General features: G+C 37.6%; 1 protein-coding gene and 1 pseudogene across 1 annotated transcript; one reads left to right on the top strand and one right to left on the bottom strand.

The window, feature by feature from the left end:
- Positions 1 to 591: 591 nt before the first annotated feature.
- Positions 592 to 27,817, top strand: UBE2N (ubiquitin conjugating enzyme E2 N). The gene is made up of 4 exons (XM_011361778.1): positions 592 to 951; positions 24,831 to 25,077; positions 25,269 to 25,409; positions 26,115 to 27,817. The coding sequence occupies exons 1-4, from the start codon at positions 922 to 924 to the stop codon at positions 26,153 to 26,155; spliced, it is 459 nt and encodes a 152-aa protein (XP_011360080.1). The 5' UTR covers positions 592 to 921; the 3' UTR covers positions 26,156 to 27,817.
- On the bottom strand, positions 4,733 to 4,851 carry LOC111740972 (annotated as a pseudogene).

Below are 27,817 nucleotides of genomic sequence, written 5' to 3'. Positions count from 1 at the left end.
TAGTTGAGATAATCTATGCCATTATTTAGCATTGTGCCACGCACGTGTTTTCTCTTAATATTCTTATTTTCTTGTATTCATATTCTTCAATTCTTTAATGCACAGGACATCCGCACTCTAAGCCTCCTTTAGGCTCCCAGCACTCTAAGGGTAATCCCTGTCAGGGATTACTCTGGGTTCTTTAATCCTCTCCTTCGTTTCGACCACTACGTCCAGGCGTTCAGAAGCCATTCTTGCCTGCCTTCACTATCTCCAAACCCTTTTCTTTTAGCCTAAAACGAGTCTAAACGGTGTGTCAAATAGGTCCGATTTATGCGAAATTTAAACATCGAAACTCTGAATAACTTGGAGGACCCACAATTAGGAGCTTAGCTACCGAGTTTTGCTCTTCCCCTCCTTTTGAGGAAGGAGCCAGGGGATCATTGACAGCAATTCCCTGCAGCGCTAGTCCCCTCCGCGCGCAAGGCAGGAACATTGAATGAACAAACGAACGAACGGATGAATGGACTACGTCCGCGGCTGGGCCTCTGTTACGTCGCCACTGGCGCAGGCGTGGCCGCGGCTTAGAGTCTGGCGGGGCAGGGGCTGCCCAGTCCCACCGTAGCGAGGCAGGCTAGTTCACGAGCGCCGGAGCTCTGCGCCGCCCCGCGCCGCCCCCCACCCCAAGACCCTCCCCCGCCGCCGCGCGTCACTTCCGCCACCTCTCGGCCGGGGCTGGGGTGGGGTGGTCCGGGGAGGGGACCAAGGCCAAAGGAAGCCAGCCGCAACGGAGCAGGGACTACATTTCCCAAGGGGCCTCGGTGGCGGCTTGAGCGGCGGGCGCGGCAACGTCCCCCGGAAGTGGAGCCTGGGACTTCCACTCGTGCGTGAGGCGAGCGGAGCCGGAGACGAAACCAGAGGCCGAAGTCGGGATCTGACAAGATGGCCGGGCTGCCCCGCAGGATTATCAAGGTAACCTCCCAGGCCGGCCTTCGGCTGCCTGCTCTGTTCTTGCCCGCTCAGTGGATCGGGCGGCGCGGCCCCTCGCTGCCTCCGGCCCGCGACCCGCGCTGGGAGGCCCGAGGCAGCACTGAGAGGGTCTGGTCGCGGTGGCGAGGGAAGTCGGGCGCTGGGGAGGGGGCGCCGGGGAGACTTCCGGCCGCGGTGGGGCAGCTTGGTGGCGGGGACCGAGGGCTTCTAAGCGGCCCCTTGCGAGCGGGGGGTGTCTGGCCTGTGCCCTGGTGGAGGGTGGAGTTGCGGGGTTCTGGTGTTGGGCGCGGGCCTCCGCAGTCTTTCAGACCACCCCCGGGCGGAGGCCGCGGGCGCGCGGGAATCGCGGCAGGGCCGGGACTCTGGTCTGGGGTTGTTGCGGGACACGACCCCTCGGTCGCGGATCTCCCTCTCGGCTTGGGCGGGAGCGCACGGGGGAGGCAGCCCCAGATTCAGAATGAATGAACCGGAGGGTGAGGCCAGGCCAGGCCTTGTTCCACGGTAGGAGGCTCTGGGAGGGCCGCGGGTTTTGCGGCCGGCAGCACATGCTCGCCCCTGGCAGCCAGGATCCGGGAATGTGGGGGCCCCGCGCTCAACTGCTCTAGCTTCCGCTATCTCCTCTCCTTTAAATAAGTTTCCGCTCGTTATGTCTGCGAAGTGATTTTACTCTGGTTTTCAAACTCTTTAAGAGCTGTTTCTGTTCAGAGGAAATAGTTTTTAGCACAAGACTTGAGGGTAGGGCGCAGGTGTGGAGGTCCTTGTGAAATCTTTTGGCTTTCGAATTTGTGAGCTTTAATTGTTAGGCTTTCCTTCTGCTCTTCATTAATACTATCCTTTGATAAGTATATATGGACCATGAAGAATTTGGCATCTTGGTTTTGTAAATTCTTTGTATAATATCACATTCTCAGATCTGAAATGTTTCTCGTAATTCGCAAAACAAAACCTTGACATTTTTTTGTCAGTTTTAATGCAGGAAATGAGTCGAATCTCCTTATTGCTTAATATGCAAGTTAAAGTGACTAAAGCTGCAGTATCATTTTGCTTGATGTAACCTGGTGAATGTGTATTTACGCTAGTTTGTTTTAAAGTTTGGAGGACATGATGTACTAAGCAAAAGACCTGTTGAAGGATAATGTATTGTGTAGTGTTTCGTGCAATTTCAATTAAATATATCTGAGATGAGGGATGTCTCTTACCTAAAGGTGCTTGATTCGGAGAAATAGGAGGTTTTATAAGGTAGAAATTCTTAGAAATAAGAGAAGTAGGACAGATTGTCATTATGCGCTGAAGTCTAATAATGTGAACCTTCATAAAGTGAAATTTGTTGTACTGTATTATGAATGAAATTGTCTCGGATTTTGTCCAAGGCAGTTTAATTGCTGTATGCATTGAAAAGTCCTTACAGTGTGGTTTTAGTTATAATGCAGTCACATGGCTCCAGTGGTCATGTTTATTGAGGCCCAGTTGAAAATGAGTGGTGCAGGATAGAACGGTACACCAAATATTCTGGAATTATTACTTACTGTTATTCAGGTTATCGACTAAGTACATAATACAAACTGCCGTTCAAAATATTCTCCAATATACATAATGAACTAAAGACTTAACATGTATTTTTCCATTTTTGCTTGATGCTGGACCTCTCCTGCAGTAACATGAGAACCTTGGATGGAAAAATAAATTCTATGGAACCTTGCTTATAAACTTACAGAAATAATTTAAGGCAATAAGTTGAAGTCCTCATAATTCAAGTCATAAGGCACACAGTAGTTTACACTAGGTATTTACATTATACCATTTAAACCAAAACAGTGATAACTCATAATTAAAATTTTACAGTGTCTTGTTGATAGTGTCTCTCTAATGAAAGGTGCTATGATTTGGGTTTTATCTTGTAAAAATTAGTTGTTGCTACTTTAATGTCATTAATAGCTTGAAAGAACTGTTTTCACCGGTCCCTAGGAAGGATTAAAAGACAATGGTGTTTTTTACTAGTGCCCGTGCTTGTATCATGTAGGTTTTTCCATATCAGTGAAAATGTATTTTTTCTTAATGTCATAGTTTAAACAAAAAGTTTGCCTCTTTGATAACTTCAATACAAGGTTCTTTGTGGAATATAATGGTGGTAGTGGTGAGGTAGCTCTGCTGTCCTGAATGATAGGAACAAATCATCTTTCATTGGACATCTATTAATATGATCCTATCTATCTCAAAATGGTCATTATTTACAATTGCAAAATTCTTCAACCAGTTGAAACCTGCAGGAATCTTGTGAAGTAGACAGTGTGTTTTATAGAAACCCATTAAAATGACTTTCGTAGGGTCTTAAAACTGGCAAGAGGAAGAACTTGGATCTTGACTCAGTGTGATCTCCTGCCTCTTGTTATGAAGTGAAATAATGTATGTAAAAGTACCTTGAGACCTGTAAGTAACTATTTAAATATAAGATGTTTTTTGAATTACTCTTTACCCAGTTGGATTCTTGTTTCCAATCCAGTAGCACATTCTGTAGGCTCTACTTTCAAAATATATCCTAAATCAGACACATTTTCCCATTTCTCTGAAAGCATTGCTCAGTTCCATCATTTGTTGCCTGGCTTACTGTATTAGTTAGTCTCCTTTTAAGCAGCAGCTAGTATTACTTTTTAAAATATAGATTAAGTCACTCCCCTGCTCATGGTTGCTTTGCTGTATCTGGTACACTGGAACCTTGCTTATTCCATTCACAGAGCTTTCCTCCTGTTTATTGCATTGCTCATTTCTTGACTCACATGTCATATCCTCTGAAAGGTTTACTTTTAAGGTTCCTAAAACAGTTTCTCTCTCCTTCTCCCCCATTGGTTCTCTTTATCCCCACATTCCCCTCTCTTCTGTTTGGCACTTACCGCCACTTGAAGTTATGTTACTTTTTGTCTCTACTCCCACTAAAGGCAGGGACTACTGGTTGACTCGGGCATTGCTGTAATGCCTAGAACACACAATAGGCACTGAAATATTGATTGAATGAATGAATGCTCTTTAGTCTCTTCACAGAAAAGTTTTAGGGAAGTTATTCTGTATCATAATTTGACATTCATTTTTACTGCATAGTATAGATTCTATCTGAACAGATGTTGAGCTAAAACTCTCTAATACCACCTGTAAATTCATTAAAAAACAAATCAATCTTTTATTTTGTTGACTAGGAAACAGAGTACAACATTTGAAAGGTTCTAAAGGGTAGTCTATAGAGGAAAATTAAGATTCTCTCATCTGTCCTTCAGCATTCCTGTTCCCCTCCCTAGGCAACCATTATTATATTTATTGTGTATCCTTCAAGAAAAACTATTGAGACTTAGTACATATATGTTAGGCTTGTTCCCCTCCTCATGCAAATACCTTGATTTCCCCCAACCCCCAGTACATCTTCAAGGTGACTCATTTTTTGAAGGGCAGCTTTGTGGAACCTTGTGGTTAGATCTTAATTTAACTAATTGCTTATTGATAACTTTTAGATTGTTCTCCAAACTTTGTTTACAAACCATGCTGTAATGAATAATTTTTTATATAGTAGTATTTTGCACATGTGTGTGTTTTATTGAATGTTGGTAGTTCTCTGTTTAGCCAGAAGTTTTTGAATTTCCTTTTTTCTCTCTTCCCTCCTGGGCCAAAGTTTCTTTTTTTCAAATTTTTTACGCGAGTCAACCCTTGGTTGACCTCACAGATTGCAAGGACCTTGTCAGCTTACAATCCTTTATTTTTTTATTATTTTTATTTTTTACGCCTGCAGCATCTGGTCTTCCTAGATGGTCTCCCATCCAAGTATTAACCAGGCTCGACCCTGCTTAGCTTCCGAAATCAGACGAGATCGGGCTTGTTCAGGGTGGCATGGCCTTAGACACCAAAGTTTCTAGAAGTGATTAAAGTCATATAGGTTAAAAGATACTTAAAATAAGAGGTACTTCCTAATCCATTTGTCATAAAGAAGCACCAGAGTTATTTTGGGAACAAGATCTGTAGTTGTGGCCTTGGTCAGAAACAAATTTATTTTAGCTGTACGTGTTATGTTGACAGAGTGACATTCCTTTAATTTAAGTCTTCTCAAAATTAGTCATAGAACAATAAAATATAGCCTTAGGAAACTGTAGTTAACTTACTCAAGGTATTGGCTTATTTGATAAAAATCTACTACCAAACCAACATTCTGAGATTAGAATTTCACCAGTCTTTCCTTAAATTTACTTTTCTGTTTGGTGAAGTTTAGTCTCAAATTCTTAAAAACCTGATATGATCGGACTTTGCATTGAGGCTTGAGTTCTGTTTATTTTTTACTTTAATAATTTTGATTTTAAAAATACAGATAGCATTTTTTCCTATAACTATATAAAAGCCACTTGTTTAATATGTATTCTAGTACATAAGGTAGTTTATAGTAAGAAAAACGTTTTGGAAAATCGAGCCTTTTTTAAGCTGTGAAAATCTTTGTCAGGTAATGTTTTTATCCTCCCAGTTTAAAAAAAGTCATGAAAAACCAACCATGATGAAGATGGACTTATAAATTAAAATTAAAACATTGTTAGAAAACATAAACTCATAGTAAAAGCTTTACTAGAAACAGTGTGGTTCTTAGCTCTTTTGTCTCAGTTTAAAAATTTTCTGACCTTCCTAGGACAATAAACCATATTTTTTTGCGTATGACTTCTGGGAAGTCAGGTTCTTGACAAGCTTATTTTGTGAATCCCCTTGGTCTCCATGCATTCTAGGTTAAGAATACCTAGACAACTTCAGTAATGATTAAACTTTCAGGCTATAAGTAATATTTAATATACTACCTAATGTTTTGATTATGAAATGTGGGCATAATTGAAAGTAAGTTAAAAATAGTAGTCAGTTGAGTGTTGTTTTTTAAACAACTCTGTGTCAAGCAATTTCTTCAATCTAGATTAATCAACTCAGAATAGAAATTGAGTTTTGTCAAATTATCAAGCACTGTATGAGTAACCACCATACTAAATAATGACATCAGAAAAGTTATGCATTTGCTTTGTGGAAGTTCTGAGTTTTTTCACACTTGCGACAATTTACTTAACAGCCGTAGAGTTTTAAACAGTAAGGAACAGAATCCTTTTCCTTTTCTCATGAGTCTGTAGGCCAAAGAAGTTAGATCACTAGGATTCCTGACTTGCAAGTCAGTAATACCTTTGCTTTCTTCCTTATACCAAGTAATTTGGTTTACCAGTGTGTAAACGGATTTAAGAAGAAAATAACTTATGCTACAGATTCAAATAGTGTGGCTTCTTAACATACATTTAAGTCTGCTGTCATGAGTTATGGATGCACATATGCATTGTAGAATAAATACCAGAAATGAGAAAATGGGGTTAGCATCCATGAAGGGTTTTGGACATTGCAGTTGTGGTCATCACAGTTGCAATGTGTATACCTAATTATTATGTTATATAATTTTATTTTCTAAAAACAAAATAGATCTGAAAGCACAGTCTGTGTAGTGTAATGCATTATTAAGAGATAAGATTTTTTTTTATATGAAAGATGAGTTGGATTGGGATAAGTTGGATTTTATTATACAGTTGAAATTTTCTTTGCAAATGTATATTTAAGGACATCAGCATGGGTATACAAATTAGGAGATGGACTAATAGGAAATCAGTTAACATCAGCTAAAATGTTAGCAACTTGTAGAAACTTAGCAGCTTTTATTTCTTTATAGTTTATACAAAGGAAAATGTTGTTCCTGTAAAGTCACTGTGTTTTTAGTGACTCTTAAGGATGTTTGGGATTATCATCCCCTCCACCACCTTACTATGGAGCAGGGGTAAAAGTGGCTTTAGTAAGCTAATAAGAGCCTAAGGCCAAACTTCAGTCTTTCATAACATTGTGATTTGTGTGTCTATTATCCATTCATAAGACGGGTTTCAGTTCAATTAAATGGACATTTATTAAATGCGTAATGTGTATTTAGCACTAAGCCAGGTGAACAAGATAGGCATCCCTGTCTAGTGGAAAACACAGTTGTGAAACAGGAAGTTACAGTAAGGTGTGTTGTGAAAGAAGACATGCATGGGATTTAAGGATGTCTAAGGATGAAGAAAGGTATCTGTTGAGGAAGTATTTTTAAATTCAAAGAGAAGGAGGGAGAATGAGTTTTGGGCAAATGAAATAGCAGATATGAAAGCTGGTAGGAGAGAGAGAAAATGAATAAATGTGGATGAGTATATATATAAATGCATAACATATTTCAGAAATCTAGAATATGTGGTGCATAGTAGCTTTAATAATTAGAGTCCCATCAGGAATTACTACTGTTTACTACTAAGTTCAGAGAGTTGGCAATCAAGCATTGTTGGACAAATAAAGCATTGTTGCATTTTGAATTCTTAAATTCATACTTAGTCTATGAATCATATTTACCAGAGTGTGGTGTGGCAACTATTCTTGAAGTGATATTGGTCATACAGTTTTTACTATATAAATAATAGATAATTTTTATTGAGCACTTATATACTATGTACTAGGAACTGTTCTAAGCATGTTGCATGTATTAGTTGTAACAGCAATCCTGTGATGTGGATATTAGCATTTTTCCTATACTACATATGTGGAAACAGCACAGAGTGGTTGATGGAGCTGTGATATTGAACCCAGGCGATCTGATTCTGTAGACTGCAGGTACTGTAGATGCAATGTGCCAGAACATATCTGCCCATACATAATAACTGGCAATGCCTGTGTTTTTATATTTTATCGTTTGGACAGATGAAGTGAAAACATATTCATGTGCAGAGTCTAAGTGCTTATTTAACTCTTATTTTTTATCAAAAGTCTCCTTATTGTAGTTTAATTGGAGGTTTTTGCACAAGTGAACCCTTGTTTAGTAATACAGTTTGCTTTACGATGGAATACCCATGGTCTGGTGTGGCATATTCCTCTTCTGCCCTTCTGGATCCCTGGATGCGCAGGAGTTTGGGGTTCTGGTGAGAAGGAACTAAAGAGCAACGATTCCTCTCTTTCCTGCTATTTATTTGTTTGTTTGTTTGTTTTTTTACCAGCAAAATACATTTGAGGTATCTCTGCATCAGACCATAACCATTCTAATGTTAATTTTAAACAAAAATTTTTTTCATCAGTAAACCTAAGTAGATTAATATTATCTTACACTCGTTTATATAATTAAATTGAATTTTGTATTTTCCACTCAGGAAAGGTGTATATACCTATCTAATTCCCTCACTGCCATTTGGAGAGAATAAGGAAAAGTGTTTTTTTCAGTGTAACTCCCCTTACACATGTGCGTATTGTAATTCTTGCTTTGGCTTTTTTTTTTTTTAAATAATTTCTTTTCACAGTTGGAGGCACAGTGATTTACAGTTACAAAGCTTGAAGTTCCTTACCTTTAGCTGTAAAAGAGCTATTCATATATAATATATATAACACATTATATGTGTGTGTGTGTGTGTGTATTCCCCTCCCCTACAAGTAAAGTACTCTGTCTACCCTGTCTTTATTGTTGCTGTTCACATAAGGGTTAAACTAAAAGTGCTGCAAGCTCCATTCAGGTTTCTGACTGTGATTAGAGAGTAGTGAATACTTGGCTAAACCATTCCTTTTTCTTATCAGAATCTTCTCCCAGTTTAATTTTATGGGCTGCTGTTGTACTGAGTGGTAGGAACTAGGAGGTATTTTCTATGAACACTTGTTTTTAATCTGAGTACTTAGTTCATGGTTTTGTATCAGAATTCTGTGGGGGTACTTACAAATTTAACAGTTGCCAGCTCAGAATATTATTTTGTTAAGGTTTTGTTTTAAAGTCTCCAGATGATTTTAGTGTGCACCTTGCAGAAATAATGGCCTTGTGTGTACGTGGCCTCAATGCAAAGATGGGTAGAATGTGAGGAATATAAGTAAAATCATACAGCCAGTATCTTCTCATATATAGAAAACAGCCATCAGTGAGAACACCAAACACGTGATGGTGTAGTTCAAGATTGGTTTAGCAAAAGAGATTTTTAGAGGGATGAGATTTGAACTAAACTTCAAAAGATAAGTGGAAGCGGTTTTTTTGGGAGGAAGGTTGAATGTCATTCTAATTAGGCATATCAAATTCTTTAAGAAGATAATTTGAGCAGTTCTAAACTATAACATGAGTCAGCAAGTCTATGCTTGGACCACAGACTTCAAATGCAATCTTTTGATTTGAAAAACTTTTTCTTCAGTAGTACTTTATGAATTCATTACTAAAACTTCAATTAATATAATAAATATGTTATATACTGAAAATCAAGTAGTAGAGATAATTATTTCCCTTTCACTTTTGCTATTCCAGTCTAGTTCATAGATAAAATGATAAAATCTTACTGAATATGAGAGGAAAACCTAAATGCTTCATTTATTTTTTGAAACATAATTCACATACCATAAAATTCATCCTTTTAAAATGAACAGTTCATTGGTTTTAATATATTAACAAAGTTGTGCAGTCTTCACCAATATCTAACCAGAATGTTTTCATCACCCCAAAAAAGGAGCCCTGTATCCATTAAGTGGTCACTCTCTACCTCCACCCTGGCAACCACTTACTTTCTGTCTCTGTGGATTTGCCTATTAACATTTCACGTAAATGGAATCATATACTGTAGGGTTTTTTGTATCTAGTTTCTTTCACTCAGCATGTTTTCACGGTTCATCCATATTGTAGCACACATCAGAACTTCATTCCCTTTTAAATTTTTTAGCTGAAGTTTTATAATACTTTAAAGAAACGACAATACCGAATGAAGCAAAGCAGAAGTTTTAGCAGGTAAATAATCTCTATTGGTTCTCGTAAAACTAGTCACATTTGAAACCTGCATTGCCTTAGAAAATGTCCTTAAGGCTTGTGAGCCTTTTAAAGAAAAATTTGTCAGCAGTAGTAAATCTTTAGTGATTAGATATGATTACTGGACACTATGAGAAATTCTGGTGAATAATGGGTAAGACTCTGTATAGACTTTAATTCTTATCTCGAGAATGAAGAAACTTTGTTACCTTGGCTAAGTCATTTTCCCTAGGCCTCAGTTATTTCAAATCCTATTTTAAAACCTGATGATCATATGATCCCTTTGGGCAGAATTTAAAACAGTGAGGAGAAGCTGTCATCATACAATCCTGGAACTGATTTTCCCTTTTGGCTTTTAAACTGGTTCTTAGGCAACTAAAATAAAATTGCACAAATGCTAAGTAGTAGCAATATTCTGAAATAAATGTATAGGTTTCCAGTAGAAGGCCTGTATCCTATCTGCTGTGATAGTTTTAAAGCCTTTAAATGTTCATGTTCTCTTGAAGTTCAGACCCCGGACCTTTTTTATTCTGAGCACATTTATTCACTTATTTGCCTTCAGTCCACAGTGATCATTGATTACAAAATCTAGACTTGAGTTTCAGGTCTCTCCAATTGCCTACTTTTATTATCACTTAGATGTCTTGCAGACGTTTTAAAATCAACTTATTCTACAATGGAATATTCATTTCGCTGTCTTCTCTTGTGTGCATCAGCACTTCTAGTGTTTCTTCTCTTTATTAATTGTATCAATATTAACTCAGTTATCTGAGATTTTCTCCCCTACCCTCTTCCACTTTCAGTTTGTTTTTAAGCCCAATCTAGTCAACCTAAGAAATGCCTCTGCTTTTGCTAACCCATCCCTGTCTCTCCACTTCCCAGTTATTTTTGTATGTGAGCTGTTATCTTCTTGTGGATTTTTTTTTTTTTTTGCAGTATTTTCAGAACTCATCTCCCTGTCTTCACTTACACGCAGTCTCCCTTCCCATTTTCCACACTGCCACACTATTCTGAAAACATAGATGTCATCATGTGACTCTTCACTGTATAAAGGATTGACTTCAAACCTATTAACATGACATATGTAGACAGAGAATTTACTTCAAGTATTTGGTTTTAGTAAAATGAAAGCAAATGTATGGCTGGTGTAAGAGAGGAGGGATAATGTAGAAATGTACCAACATTCATTTAAGAAAAAGCATTTTATTTTTTTAAGACTCAAACCAAGTATTGCATTCCATGTCCAGAGATTCACTTCATAATTATAGAATTGTATGTGTTGTACATGATCATTCTGTTATTCTCTCATATCATAAGTTAATCAGACCTCCGTTGGAAAATAGGTGTTTTGAAAAAAGTGATTAATTGCGAACACTAGAAATGTTGCCTGTTTTGCTCAGTATTTGAGTCTTGTTATCACATCTCAATTGAAAAAGCTTTATAATGGAAGTGAGAAAGACTGAGAAAGGATGTTTACTTAGGCAGGAAGATCCCAGAGTAGGAACTGTCACATATATAAAGTCATTAGTTAGGTGACAGAAAGGGAGAAAAGAGAACTTTTAAGATATTTTAGAGTTAGCAGCTATAGAAAGCAGCTACCACTCCTAAGTCTGGGGGTAAAAACAAGGAGAAAAGGTTGATATTATTAAACTTTAGGAACTTGGGAGAATGATATCCCCAGTTGAGATCTAAACCTCTGAAGAGAGTCTGGCCCTCTAGAGCAGCGATCCCCAACCTTATTGGCATCAGGGACCAGTACTCCTATGAGAATCTCATGCCTGATGATCTGAGGTGGAGCTGAGGAGGTGATGCTAGTGCTGGGGAGTGGCTGCAAATACAGATGACGCTTTCTGGCCCCATCACTCATCTACTATGTGGCCGGGTTCCTGACAGGCCACAGACAGGTACTGGTTTGCAGCCCAGGGGTTAGGGCCCCCTGATCTAGGGGATGGAGTGATGATTAAGTTGGTTCTCTCAGTGTGGTATGAACTGCAGATTGGATTAATGCACTACAGGGATATTGGGTGATGCTCACAGGCACCTCAGTGGCCCAAGAAACCCGGAAGAAACAAGTCCCCTCTCGTATCCCTTTAGCATCCCTCCCACATCTGCAGAGTTTAATAGGGAGTCCCTGGCAAAGCAGAAATGTGGTTTGCAGAGTCCCACCTCCAGAATCACAAAGATAGAAGGATAAGTGAGAAAATAACATTACTTTACATCTGGCACAGATATAAATTTCCCAGTGTTGAGGTTTTAAAGTTAGAAAGCTGCCTGAACACCTGGCCTAGCCCTTGCGATGTGGCAATACTTGGCTTGACTTCAGTCCTGTAGAATTGGGGATTTTATAAGGTTTTTAAAAAAATTTTTTTTGTTTTGTTTTGATTAAGCTTCGGGGAAGGACTCCCCCCTCCCCCCCATCTCTTTGTTTGACTTGGGGTGTGTGTGCGCGCACACACATTAGTATATGCTATAAAGAAATGCTTTTGCTCTAAATCAGTTGAATCTCCCATTTTATGGGCTAACCCTCAAATCTCAAGACAGAACTGCATGCCTTCAAGCTAGAATATTGCACAAGAAAGGATTAGAGAAAATGCCAAGAGATTCAGGCAAATGGTGCTCAAGAATTTACCCTTTCTCCTATCCTTGGTGACTCTCTTTGTTTCAGCTCTAAGGGCACTTATACTATCAGAACAAATTAAGAAACATTTCTATTTTTAGCTTTCATATACCTTTTAGTTATAACTCTTTGTTATTTACATAACACGAATGCATAGGTGTAAAGCAGTGCTGGTTGCTGATGATTCCAAGTTCTAGCTGTGAAGTGTGAAAAGAGCCCTTGACTCCAGAGTGGGCTTGTAGTCCATGTTCTGCCACTTGAAATGTGCACATTTCTATAAAATGTTTTCAGAAGTGGTTCTGAGAATTAAACGTAACAATGTATGTGAACATCCAAGTCAATTGTAAGGATTAATACAGGTGTCAGTCCTTACTGCAGTAAGGACTGAATTTATTTAGCTTTCCAATTTGTTAGCCTCTGAAAGGCCGATGATCCTGCCCAAGATTTGGCCACTTATCAAATAGTTTAGGGTCTTAAGGTTTCCTTGTCTTTGGTTTGGAGATTATACATGCTATTAACCTAGGCACATAGTTCAACCCTTTCAACAGTTTCCTCAAAAGAATCCACTAATTGCAAGCATTTTGCAGGTTTAGTAATTTTTTTAATTGAAGAGTTAGGAGTTTAGCAGCAAATAGCCATAAACCATCTCATTGGCTCTCAATATTTTTTCCACTCTTTCTTTCTATTTCTTTCTTCCTGCATTGCTCTGCTGCTCAAATATTTGAATACCTAGTCAAACTGTTGTTCCTACCCCCAAATCCCAACAGGTATTCAGGTGAATAAAGAGCCCTGCTTCCCCAAAATATGACCCAGTGCCTGCCCTCAATAAACTCAAGGTGCACGTTACATTATTTTTTCCCTTTTAAATCAACTTTATTAAGGTATAACTTACATACAATTAAATGTACCCATTTTAAGTATTCAATTTGAGTTTTGACACTGTGAAACCATCATCTCAGTTAAGATTTAGAACAATCCATCACACCAGCACAACACTAATTAAAGGATTATACTGTTTGAAGTCTGTTCAGTTTATGTAGAAGGGATATTTTTCTGTGTTATTAATTTTTATATTTATAGTATGTTTTTCCCATAGGCTTTTATGTGATCATTATTTTTGGAGGTGTACTTTTGAGCACATATCCAGTTTTTCCTTAGGATAAATTCCAAGAAGTGGAATTGTTAGAGGGTGGGCCAGCTTGTAGTCCCAACCAGCCATGTATATGAGAATCAGTTTTCTCCACAACACTAAGTAGCATTGCTTTTTAACTTTGTCTCTTCTGAGTTTTAAGGATTGTCTTGGTGATAATGATATGTTTTCAGTTTCAAAATAGGATTGCTTAAAATGCTTATTCAATTTCTTTAGGTGATTTTACTTAAAAACACTTTTTCTTGCTTTTTTGGGTAAGTAGTACTCACACGTGTTCCAAAACTCAACAAAAGGGTATTCATTAAAAAATGTCTCCCACCTCTGTGTTCCAGTCACCTAATTCTTTTCTTCAATGAAACCACTGTTAACTCAGACCATTTAAATCAGTTATTTTATGATTTTGTAACCTGTTATTTTCATTCAAGGTATGGTTTTATGTAATATCTCATTAGCTCACATTGCTAGCAAGCCCTATGTCCAGCATTTGTGTTCTTTTAATATATTTTTGTGTTGTTTCAGGGACCCTGGCTATCTACATGAAGTAGACAAATTTGACCTAGTAGTATTGTATACAGATGTCCTATCATATAATATGTCTCCCTCATTATTTATATTTGCATATTTCAGTTATACAGGCATACCTTGTTTTATTGCACTTTGCTTTATTGCACTTTACAGGCGTTGTGTTTTTTTACAAATTGAAGGCAAGACTCCCAGCAAAAAGATTACAACTTGCTTTATTGTGAGACTCACTTTATTGAGGCGGTCTGGAACTGAACCCGCAATATCTCCGAGGTATGCCTGTATTAAAATCTGAGTTGTCTGGGTCATTTCCTCTTCTGATTCAGTAGAATATGACAGAAATAATATGAAATTACAAAAGAATAAAAAATATACTGAGTTATATACTCCAGCTGCATCGCTTAAAATTATTTAACTTTCAAACCAAATTGATAATCTGTGAAATATTAAAATCTCTAACCTTGGGTTAATTTGGTTTCTTAAGCAGTTTCATTTCAAATTCTTTCAAAAACCTTGAGGTAAAGGATTGAATTTTTAACACACTAGCTGTTCAGTATTGAGCAAATAATCATTATTAAAATTGAAGAAAATGACTATTAGGTCATCAGAGAGCTGCTAAAGGGGCAAAAGAAACTTAAGCCTGATATCTTTGGTGCTTAGTTTTTGGTTCTTTAAGTATACGACCTGTAGGGAAGGTACCAAGGGCAAAGCTTTTGAGCAAAAGTATGAAATAGTTTGTGAAGATTGGGTTTGAATTTTAAAATGTCTTTTTTCACACACACCCCCCCCCGCCCCGCCCCATACTCCTGCCATTTACAGTCACCATGCGGCTCCTTAAATCTTTCAGCCTACAGTTTTGGGAAGATCTTGAATCTCCTTTTACCCCGTATTTTTTTACCCTAGTATTTTTCTTTCCACTGTGGGGTTGATCTCAGTAGTAGTTACATTTGTTCGTTCAACTGATGTGGAATGTGATAAGAATCTCTGTGGTATTCAGTATTGGGGCACAAACATTAGACCCGGGCCTTGACCTATGGAAATTAGTATAGTTGGGAGACAGACAATATAGGGTGACAAAGTGTGTGAGAGATGGCTTTCTATATATAGAAAGTGCGCCGCCCTTACTTTCCAGTAGTGTTCAATAGCATTTAGTTGCTTACCTTTTAACTGACAGTTGACGTTCAGAGTGATAGAAATGCTGCTTTGTGTGCAAAATAATGTTTTGTGACTTAAATGACTTAGGTCTTCCTCCTAATTCTCAAGAGCAGAAGGATTTTGGGTATGTGGATATGTGTGGTTATATGTGGTAGGAGCACAGAGTCTGGGGCCAGGGTCTCTGGGCTTGACTTGTAGCTCTGCCAAATACAAGCTTGCACTTGACCTCCCTGTTTCTTTATCTGCTTAATATACTAATCTAGCTCTAGGGTGGTAGGGAGATTTACAGTGCAGAGAACACAGCCTAATGTAATACTGAACCTTATTTAATATCTAATTTTACAAAGTTGCAGCTTCACCATAAATCTAAAAAGAATTAATGTCTTCCCAATGTAGGAAAACTGTTTGTCATTTATGTATTAGTCCTACAAATAGTTAACATCGAACATAACTTGCTGAAGTGGGGCATAGATTTTAAAAGCACAGTGAATGCCTATTTATCAACAGTGGGTAGGTATATGAGATGTTGGGGGGTAAATATATTTTTATTTTGTTAGAATTATATAATTAATTTTCCATGAGTTAGTAATAAAGTTGATTTTTACAGCTGCTAGACTGAAGTTTTATTCTTTAATCCATAGGATTTTTGGATCTTGCAGTGCACAATTTCAGGGGTTGTGATATGAATGATTCCTCTTGGAACTGTGCAGTGTGGCAGACTTGTTAAAGGAAGCTTATTTTGACAGAGATAGAAATGCTAATATCTGATTGCTTCCTGATTTAACCCAGAGTTTGTGTAGAGTGTGAAAAAACTAAATTTGCCTTCCTGGTGGTTTGGATTTTGGACAAAATTATGTCAGTGGCACAACTGGATTGCAAATCTTGGACCAACTGTAACTTTTTTTTATTTGTCTCACTGAAAATTTCAACTGCTCTGCTTCCATCTGTATTCTTGCCTATTAAGCATAGACCTTTCCCATTAGTGGAGTCCTCAGCATTTAGCACTTAAATCTTGTTGTGATTACCACATTTAAAACCTGAATAAGTAGTATATGGTAACTGTAGAGGTGTAGCCACTAGCTTGTAGGCCAGGCATAGTGCCTGTTTTCACCATGTGGTTTGCAAAGAATATTGATTATTTATCTATAAAGCAACCAGGAAATCAGGGTGGAGTGACAAAGTAAGTGAAAATATGTAAATATTTTAAAGGGCTTTTGTCTTTATCAGAAAAAAATTAACATAGTAGGATGTTAACCACATTTTGACTATTAGAAATATGGCTAATTTTAAGTTGATTTTATAATTTAATGAACAGGTGGAAAAAAGCAGGTACCATTAGCAAACAGTTCTTTTTTATTTAGATATTGAGCATTGGCATTGACACTGGGGATACAGTGTCAACAGGGAAGACGACATATTGAAGAGTAGTCAAGGTTAAAGAATATTACAAAAGGGCACCTTCTAGTAGAAGGAAGTTTATAGTAGTAATTTTTAACCCATTCCTGTAATAAAATGTTCCGTCAATTTTAGTACTAGAGAAAACCTTTGAAATGTTCAAGGGACTAAATTTTAGAAGGCTGGAGAGGTAAATGAATTTGTATGGTTGTGTAACAAATTGGTGCAATTAGAATTGGGATTAAATTCACATGTTCTAGCTCTGACTTTTTTCTCTAGTAGGCACATCAGGCTCCCTAGTTGAAGTTAGCTCTCTAATGTGAAATTAACTCCCTTATAAAGGCTCTTAAACCAAGTAGAAGTTCTTTGGTAAAGACCTTAGCTAGCTTTAGTGCTCTCCTCTTTTGACCCCATTTAATCCACAAGAGATATTTAGCTTCTTAACCTCTTTATCTCCCCCACCCCACAGTCTGTTAACTCTTACCTTTTCTTCACTTTCTTCCATATCTAGTTTAGAGTTTGTATTTTTAGCAAGCAACAGTAGCCAACGTTGTAAGTAGAAATAGTATTGAGTTATTAGGTACCTTACACCAGGGGTCCCCAACCCCCGTCCGAGGACCTGTACCTATCGGACTGTGGCCTCTCAGAAACCAGGCTGCATAGCAGGAGGTAGGCAGCAGATGAGCAAGCAAAAGCTTCATCTGTATTTGCAGCCGCTCCCCAGCGCTAGCATCACTGCCTCAGCTCCACCTCAGATCATCAGGCATTAGATTCTCATAGGAGCACCGGTATCTGGCTATCTTACACAATCTCAAGGAGCACCAAAGAAAGAGGCAGCCAGGAACAAGGCTCAGAATCACATCATAGTGGATATTTCACTGCTGGCATTGTGTGCAACACATTGCAAAATGATTGCTGATGCCTAATACAGAATGCTCCACTGGAACTTCATCCGTTGCTGTCTAAGGTAACTACTGCTATTCTCTCCAGAATGGATCCTTTTTTTATAGTTTAGCTTCTGATGCACAGGTTTTGACTAAGCCTGTGGTCTCACATGCTTAGTTGTATGAGAGTTAGGAAATAAGACTGAAGCTTCTATATAGGAAGGTGGCGATCCATAAGGGTTGGGGGGTGGGGGGGTGTCATTTCCAAACAAGGGTGTTCTAGCTGTGGGTTGGCCAAAAGAAATGATGAATGCTCACTTCGAACCTCATTTTGCCTTATGCTGCCAGGCAGTTGTCCTATGTGACCATAAATAAGTTTTTCTATTTTCTACAAATTCTCACATTCTTATCTCCCAACTCTAACATTACACTAAGAACGGGGAGGGAAGATATGAATGAACGGGGGAATTTTTACCATTGCTTGATAGTAGACAAATTTATGGACAGATGGCTAACATTACACATAAGGGCCTAAAATGAATAGTCAACTTCAAATAACCAGTTAAAAATTTAAGAAACTCACAGTCTAGATTATTTTTAAAGTTATTTTTTTTTTCAAAGTATAGGTTCACTGGTTTTTGCTTATGCATCACTCATAATTTTAATGTACACCATGCAGAAATAGACATTTGAAAAATTTACCTAATTTTCATTTAGGATGAATAAAAAAGCCTTTCCTTCCCCACCTACTAAGTGATATATTTCCTTCCAAAATCTAACATATGCCAGTTTGTTTTTTTTTTTTTTTTAATGCTTTTGGATGGATTTCTTAACGGTGCCTTAAAGACCTGGCGCAACAGCAATCCCAGAGCGTTACTAAGCTAGGTCTTCTTTTCATCTAGTTCTAAAACATTATTCCTAAGACAGAATTCATGAAGTCAGTAAGACAGTTACATTATTTAAATCACTAAAGGCTTATTTTTATTTTTTGAGCTGATGCTAACGAAAGCCCAGGCAATGAAGTGTTAGATCATCCATCAAATCAGAAACCATGGGAAAATGGAGAAGCTTAGCTTCCATGAGTCTACTTATTAGAGCTCTCGAGGTAGTTGAAGGATATTCTTAAACACCAAGAATTTCATGAGTGTGTTAGGAAGGAGTAGTCGACGCTGTCTTTAACTGTAACACCAATACTTAGTACTATATTTCAAAAAAAAACAATGAGAAAAAGATGGAGATGTAAGTTCTTTCCAGAAAATGTTTAAAATGTCCCCAGTCTAATCCCGATGCTCATATAGTATCCCTAACTCATACCCTGTACCTCTCTAAGACCTTGACATACCCATTTTAAAAATGTATCTTTCAAAAAACTGACTTTTATATGTACTTTATACTCACAGTGAAATAAATTCGTGGGGCCGGGGGCTCTGTTTTATTCTTTTGAGTTGTTTGTTACCACAATGCCATGTACAAAATAAGCAATTAATATTTGTTAGTAAATTAATATTTCAAAGTCACAGTAACATTTCAGAGCATAATGGTCTTGTGTAGTACCAAAGATAGGCAAAATGACTTACTGTGTAATAGATAATTCTAGGTCAAAATGGTGTATCCCAATTTTCAATTAAATAAAGCAGATTATTTTCCTACCTCACTTACCTTAAAAAGACTTTAGACTTCCTCAGTTGCCAGTCCCAAAAGAAAACAGGGGGAGGGGAAGTGACATTATGACTTAAATTAATTTACCTCTTTCATAAAGCACTTCTTTAGGATTATGAAGGACTGAAAAGAAGCCCTTCCTTATGTGCTATTTACTGCCCTGACAAACATTTGATATTTACTGTTCATATTGTGAATCGAGGGCCTTAAAATGAATTATCAACCTCAAATAATGTTATTGAGATTATATGAGCAAAAGTATAATTGTTTTTGAGCAAAAGTACAAAATATTTTATATTACTAAATTCCATTGAGATTAAGAAAATAGGCCCTGAAGCCAGACTGAAATAGAGTCCAATAGCCTGGATTTCAGTCTTGGCCCTGCCACTTGCTAGCTTTGGTTGTACTGTAAGTGGTCATTCTTCCTCATATTCCTCATTTGTAAGATGGGTATGAGGATTAACGAGTTAATACTGTAGAGCACTTAAGTCAGTATTTGGCACAGTTTGTTTTTATTGTTACTTGAGCTTCTATTGATTCTCTGCATATCTGGGAACAGTGCTTGATAACTGCAGAGACCCTGACATGGAATTTACAGACTAGTGGCGGTGAAGGATGACAGTTTTTCTTGTTAAAGGCACAGTTAGTAGGATTTTCAGATTTTTGTGCATTACCAGTGATTGGAGTAATCTTAAATGCCATATTCCTGGGGTGGAAGTTACCAGCTAACACAGCAGGTATAGTAATCCTTATCAGCTCTGTTTGGTACCTTTGGTACATGCATGCACTTATTCATTGAACGTTTACTTAGCACTCATCACCATCATTTGGTAGCTGGAGTTCTATCTTCAAATAGTTTAGAGTCTGACCAGTAAACTGACAGTTATTCTGGTTATGATAAGAGGAGTGGTGGTAATGCGCAGGAAACTGGAAATACAGGGTAGACACTTCCAGACTAATTCAGACCTGAGAAACAAGTTGATTGGATATTCTTAACCTATTAGAAAAGTGTCCGTTCCTTTTCACCGAACTTCACAGGAGTATTGATCCGGTCTTGGGTTGAAGGGAAAAATTAGAATGTAGAGATTCCTAGCCCAAGTCATCCCATCCCACCTCTTGAGTATTACTCCAAGTAGAACCCAGAGTACTTTCCTGTTACTTATCAGTCTGCCTAGAAATAAAGCTTTTTGACAAAGGGATGATACCTTGGTCTAAATTAAGGTTTAATTCTTGGTACTCAGAGACTTTTCCTCCATTTTTCCTTCTCTGAATCTGCTACTTAAGAAATCATGAGGTTTAATTGTGTAGGAATAGAGGGAGAAAACAGAAAAAGGGGTAAAGTATGCCTTGAGAGAATCATTCTCATCTGACTTTAGGATAAGCAATCTTTAAAAAGTTAGTGAACTAGGTAGGGTAAATTTTTTCATTTACAAAGGCCAAAATAAGTAGATGATGTCTTACGTCCACTAGGGGGTAGTGTGGACTGTAAAAATTTAAGTTACTCAACATTAACCCTTATTTTATGCAGTTTCTTTGTTTGAATTATTTTTTGTCCATGGGTGTTTTTTTTTTTTGAAATTGCTACAAAACATTTTCATACACAATCTTGCGATTGTAACAAACAGTAACACTTATTATACACATTCTTGCTATTCATGATTCAGATGTTCTGACATTACTTCTTGTATAGTATTTTTTGAGGAGAAAATAGTGATACTTTAGTTTTTCTACTAGATTGTACTCACTATGTGAAATAAGTTAAATTATTCTTAATGACCTGTAAGTAACATCATTATAACAGGATTGCTTTGTGTCTTGACTATCCTATGTGGTAGCTACTAGCCCCATTTAGTTTGGATTTTATTCTTTTTTTCCTCCCATAATTTATGCTGTGGGTTTGTTTGGGAAATCGGTGCCATCTAGTAAAATAATTATGTATCTTTTTATTGGATCAAAATTCATTAGAATTTGAGAGCATATCAGGCTATTTCAAAATGTTTTTCACACCTAAAAGCTTATTCTAGAATGTGGTCAAATTAAATCTTATAATTGATCAGATCACATGATATGTTTAATATGTACATTTTATCTGATTTTGAGGGTGAGCCGTAGATAAGGAAATGAATGTTGTATCTATATCTGTGCACTGAGAGTGATTTTGAAGCTATTTTGGGATTTGATCTTGGAGGCCCTTTGGGCGGCTTTTTATAGCTCTGAATTGAGCTGCTACTATTTTGTGTAATCAGAGAGCAGTATTTTGGCTCTTGGATCTCAGCTTTATCCTTTTTTCCAGTCTTCCTTTTTATGGCTTTCTGAAAGTGTGGAGACCTGGAGCAAAACAAAAGGAGGATGGAGATGAGAGGTCAGCACTGATGGAACTTTACCCCATCCAGTTCTTTTCACATTTCTTTACTCCTTTTCATCCTTAATGTCTTTCTTTCCTAGAAATGAAGATCGGCCTTTTTTGTTCTAATTACGTGTTGGAGCACTACCCAAGATAGGAGAGGCTTCATTATTGCCTCTTGAGAGTTTTAATGCTCTACAAATGTTTTACTCTGAGCCTAAAAAACATTTTGTTGAAAGTAATTTACAGCATTTTAGTTTTTCACTTGCCCTTGCATTGCCATGATTAAAACAAGGCAAAAAACTAGAATTAAAGTACTAAAGGCATTATTTTTATTTTTGTTTTTTTATTTACTTTTAATTCTTTAATGTCACCACATATTTGACCCCTTTTACCCCATCTACTTCCCCTCTTCCCCCTAAAATGCCCCCTAAAGGCATTACTTTAAATGGCTATGGGCTTGACACATTTTGAGGAAAGAGTTGCTTCTGTATCTGCATCTTATGACTATTTCAGTTTGTGACTGCTGACAGAAATCTTTTTTTTTTAGTATATGCACTGTAGGTTGTAGAATGAAATGGTATAAGGCATATAATTTTTTTTAAGTGAAAACATTGTAAATACAATATTCTCGTTTGTTTTTCATACCTAAAAGCTTATAGAAGTGTTCTAAACTTTTTTGACTACACGTGCCTATTCAAAATGTTGAAAATGTATTACTGTTAACTATTGCACATACCATTATCAGTTTGTATAGTGAATATTAACATTTTTCTGGGTAAAAATATAAATAGAAGTTAATCTCTTCTCACACCTAAAATGATCCCTTTATGTTCTTCCTGTGAAGTGCACATCCTGCTTCGCATAATACTGCTTTAATGTTAAAGATGAAATTCTGAGTTTATTCCTCATTCTTTGTAACATCAAATAGATTCATAATTCAGCAAGTATTTATTTGAATATCTATGGTGCCAGGAACTCCTCTTCCAAGTGGTGAGGATAGAGCAGTAAATAAAACAGACACAAATCTCTCCTTTTACGACACTTCCATTCTTAAAATAAGTGAGATATGTAATATTTTATTAGTGCTGTGGAGATAAAGTAGGGGGACAGGGATAGGGAGAGAGTGAGATAGGGTGGTTTGGGGTTTGCAATTTCGGTTATGGAGTCTTCGCTGCGAAAACGTGTGAATGGAAAAGATCTTAGGAACTGAGGGAGTGAGCCATATAAAAGTCTGTGGGGAAAAGAGCAAGTGCAAAGCCTCTGAGAGAGGAGTTTCCTGGCTGGTTGAAGAACTACAAAGAAGCTAGTTTGGCTGGAACAAAGTGGGTGGAGTAGGGGGGTAGGATGGAGTTAGAGGTAGGGTGGGGGAAGCATAGCTGAAGATGAGTAAGAGATGGGTAGAGTGAGGGCATCATATAAAGCCTTAAAAATCGTTATGAGGATTTTTATTTTAAAAGGTCTGTGGACTACAGACCCTAGAGGGAGTGGGGAACAAGGTTAGGAGCAGGGAGAATAAAGTTAGGATAATGGCAGTATGCCAGGTGAGAGCTGATGGGGGTTTGGATCAGAAGTGTAGCAGCGGAGTGGTGAGAAGCAGTCCAATTATGGGTAGATCTCGAAGTTCAAGCTAACAAGATTCGTTGATCAGGTTAGATGTGTGGGGTATGAAGGAAAAGGTGGATCAGTTGGAAGGATGGATTGATTTATGATTAACTGACACGAGGAAGGCTTTAAGGGGAGGAGCAGGTTGAGGTTGGGGATGGTCTCCCTAAGTTTGGGATGCTTTATTAGACATTAAAGAAAAGCTGTCAAGCAGGCAGTTATGGATAAAAGAGGCACGCTCAGCGGAGAGAGCTTTGCTCGATATGAATTTGGAGAGACTTCAGCATGTACAGAGTGTATTTAGAATATAAATTCATTGGGCTAGATGAGATCACTATGGAAGTGTGTGGACAGAGAAGCAGCCCTAGGGCAGAGCCCCTAGCACACTTCAGTGTCGGAGAGATAGAGAACTAGGAAGGTGGTTGCTGCCAGACATTTAGGAAGAGAGAGCTGGGAGAGTGTGTCTTCAGGAAGCTGGTTGCAGCCTTGCAAGAAGGAAAGCAGACCAGTTGGGGAAGGTGTTGCATTTAGGCCAAGATGAAGATTGAGCATTGACCATTTGATTTAACTCTGTGGGACTCATTAGTGACCTCAACAAGCAGATTAGTGGTTAAGACTGATTGGAAAATTATGTTTAAGATAAGAGAGGAGGAGAGAAATTGGAGACAAACAAGTACAGATAACTTTCAAAGAGGAGCAAAGCCATGGGGCAATAGCTGATGGAGGAGAGTACGGTCAAAGTCTTTTTCCCCTCTTATTGGGAGAAATTGTAGCAAGTTTGTACAATTTGGAGGAAGATCTAATAAAAAGGAGAGGAAAACTGATGAATCAGGAGAGGAAAGGGATGCTAAAGCAATGTCCTTTGAGTAGATGAGACAGAGATAAGATGTAGTGCTCAAGAGGAGAAGTTGGCCTTAGCCAAGAGTGACCCTCCATTTCATCCATAGTGACAGAAGAAAAGGCAGAGCACATGGGCACGCAGATGCATGTAGGTTTACAAATGCTGTAGTGGAAACTTCAGGAAGGTTTGGTTTTCTTGTGAAATACAAAACAGTAGAGTCATCAGCCAAAAGTGAGGATGAAGATGGAGACGTTGGAGGTTTGAAGAGCAAGGAGGAAGGATGTTATAGTTAGGAGAGAGGGAGCAAGATGGAAAAGAGAATTAGATGATACTTGGGGAGCAGTAAATGTCCCTTAAGGTCCATGTCAATCATTTCTCTAGCCCTCTCTTGCTCCTATACACTTGTTCTTTCTTCGTTCCATTATATTTTTCAAAGGGGAGATTTTCAGTGACTTTAAAATGAATTTTACTTTTAAAACAGCTCGATTTTGGTAGTGTTCAAAGAGGGCAAGTTGCCTTGCCTATATGGTAATCCTAGTGTTATTTTATTTCTCCTTTTATCTTTTCCTTTTTTGGTTCCTTGAGTATAAAATAGTTTCATTAGCCTGATTTTATTATCAACATAATTTATAGATATTTGTAGCTGTAATGTATATGATACTCCACCAGTATTTGCTAGCTGTATTCAGCTGATGGTAATTATTTAAATGGTCTTTTCTTTGAATTTTGCATTTTATAAGCTAAAGACCCCATCAGGAGATTGGAGAGATTCAGTTATATTCAGTTTTAAGAGATGAACTTTCTAATTTTTTTTTGGTGTTTAGTGAAATGACATTTGTTTCACAAATGTATTAATGTTTTTCTGTTGTAGGAAACCCAGCGTTTGCTGGCAGAACCAGTTCCCGGCATTAAAGCAGAACCAGATGAGAGCAACGCCCGTTATTTTCATGTGGTCATTGCTGGCCCCCAGGATTCCCCCTTTGAGGGAGGGACTTTTAAACTTGAACTATTCCTTCCAGAAGAATACCCGATGGCAGCCCCTAAAGTACGATTCATGACCAAAATTTATCATCCTAATGTAGACAAGTTGGGAAGAATATGTTTAGATATTTTGAAAGGTAAGTGTTACCTTTATCATTATCATAATATACTATTAAGATTTCTCCTTTTCCTCTTAAGCATTCCGTATTGAGAATCTATGCATTGTCATCTTGCCTTATATCAAGACAACAGAGTCTTTGGAAGGGAAATGTAGTCGTTCTGAGCTGTTTTTTCATGTTCGATCATTCTGTACCTGTTGCCTTCACAGATAAGTGGTCCCCAGCACTGCAGATTCGCACAGTTCTGCTATCTATCCAGGCTTTGTTAAGTGCTCCCAATCCAGATGATCCATTAGCAAATGATGTAGCGGAGCAGTGGAAGACCAACGAAGCCCAAGCCATAGAAACAGGTATTTAATAATCATTCTTCTTCATACTGCTTCTACTTTTTAAAACAGATTTGTGCTCCCTTTGGAAAACTTCTTATAACGTCTTAAGAAAAAGAAAAAAATATTAGAAGGAATAAGTCACAATCCTGCTTATAATATGTAAATACCTCTTACCAAAAGATGTTCATGCTCCATCTTATGACCTACTGCCAGATCTCCAAGTTTAAAAACAATATATATAATTGGGAGATCTTGGACCCTTGTATAACTACACCTGATTTAACAAACGCTGGTGTCTACCATTCATCTAGTAATACATAAAAATAAAGCAAAACTTTTGAACTCTTGAGCTGCTTTTGCAATATTTTGATTAAGTTACATCAGTTTATATTGAGGGAGTTTGAAATCGATACGCTTCTTTTACAAATTATAACAAAATTAGTGGAGAGCATTATATCTAGCAATGAAGGAGACAAAAGAAGGCAGCTATTTTCGTCCCGTCGAATTTTGTAGAATTTCTGAATTCTATTATAGTGTTTTGGTAATTAGACATATAAACGATCTTTTTGCCCTGATTCAGATTTTAGAAAATGGCATAAATTTAAAAGGTTACAGCATTACATTTTCATACTTAACTTTGTAGTGTTTGTTTACATTTTTATAGTTTGGCAAGTAACATATTAAACTAAGTAAAATAATAATTGCTTTTTTTGTTTTTGCCTACAGCTAGAGCATGGACTAGGCTATATGCCATGAATAATATTTAAATCGATCTGATCGTCAAGTGTGCATCACTTCTCCTGTTCTGCCAAGACTTCTTCCTTTTTTGTTTGCATTTAATGGACACAGTCTTAGAAACATTACAGAATAAAAGCCCAGACATCTTCAGTCCTTTGGTGATTAAATGCACATTAGCAAATCTATGTCTTGTCCTGATCCACTGTTGTAAAGCATGAGCAGAGGCTAGAAGTATCATCGGGATTGTTTCGAAACGTTTAAAAGCAGTGGCCCCTCTCTGCTTTTATTCATTTTCCCCATCATGGTTTAAGTATAAAGCACTGTGAATGAAGGTAGTTTGTCGGGTTAGCTGCAGGGGCGTGGGTGTTTTTCTTTATTTTATTATTTTTTTTGAGGGGGGAGGTAGTTTTAATTTTATGGGCTCCTTTCCCCCCTTTTATGGTGATCTAATTGCATTGGTTAAAAGCAGCTAACCAGTTCTTTAGAATATGCTCTCTAGCCAAGTCTAACTTTATTTAGACGCTATAGATGGACAAGCTTGATTGTTTGAACCAAAATGGGAACATTAAACATCACAGCCCTCACTGATAACATTGTGACTTTGCTGTCAAGTGTAGAATCCTCCCTTCAAGAAAAAGCTTGTGACCATTTTGTATGGCTTGTCTGGAAACTTCTGTAAATCTTGTTTTAGTAAAATATTTTTTGTTATTCTACTTTGCCTTTGTACAGTTTATTTTACTGTGTTTATTTCATTTTCCCAATGTGACAATCGTATTTAAAAATTAAAACCGATGAAGCATTCTGTTTTGGTCTTAACCATCTGAAATTGAATGGCAAGAGGTAGGTTTTGCCAGTTTCTTTTCACTGATGCAAATTTGTGTTTAAGATATCACTGAATGGAGTATTTTTAAACTGGCCCTGAGCATACATAAAGCATCGGTAGCTAACATTATTTTTACTGCCTAGAAATTTGAAATAAATGTGTGTTGTCTGATTAGCTGGATGATCATTGGTGTCTTGCCACCTGTTTGAAAATTACTGTATGTGAGAGTCACAGCAAAGCAGTTGTGGCTGACTTTGTATAGGACTTTCACATGTGCCACATTTGTGATAGGCATTTGAGTTACTACCTTTTTCTTAGTTCTTGTCTGAAAACTTCATGTGTGACCACTGGAGTATGTTATTAAGAAACACCAATCTGATAATTATTCGGGGTTTGCTGAGACATCTATGAGTCTTCCTTATAGACCTGATGAACAACCAGCTTGCATAAATGCCATCCAAAAGGCTTCTTTGAGAGTGTCAAGTCCTCAGTTACTCATTCTTACTTTCATCCCAGTATTTGCTATGGGAGCTCCTTTTGTTCTTTAATTTGATATTCAGTAATTTTTTTTCTGCATTGACAGAGTTCCTCCCCCCGACAAACTGTTCTTTCCCACCCCTCTCTATATCTAATCCTGATTCTTGTTATTTTTAAGTCATCGATGTAGCCAGTCCTAAGTATGTAAATGTTAACCTGTGGGTTGGAACCCTTGTCTCACAGTTTTAAGGTAATGGATATTGTAGCCCATCTGAATTTCCCCCACTCTTATTCTCTCGTAACTTCTGGAGTTTCTTCAGAATGTGGTATATTTTATTGTGCTCCTATGTAAGATGAAGAATTATCTATTAAAATTACATTTTCAACATAA

The sequence above is a fragment of the Pteropus vampyrus genome, unplaced genomic scaffold (assembly GCF_000151845.1).
Source record: "Pteropus vampyrus isolate Shadow unplaced genomic scaffold, Pvam_2.0 Scaffold70, whole genome shotgun sequence".
Taxonomy (NCBI): Eukaryota; Metazoa; Chordata; class Mammalia; order Chiroptera; family Pteropodidae; genus Pteropus; species Pteropus vampyrus.
The sequence above is the reverse complement of the archived record's forward strand: the minus strand, read 5'-3'. Positions and strand labels throughout refer to the sequence as shown.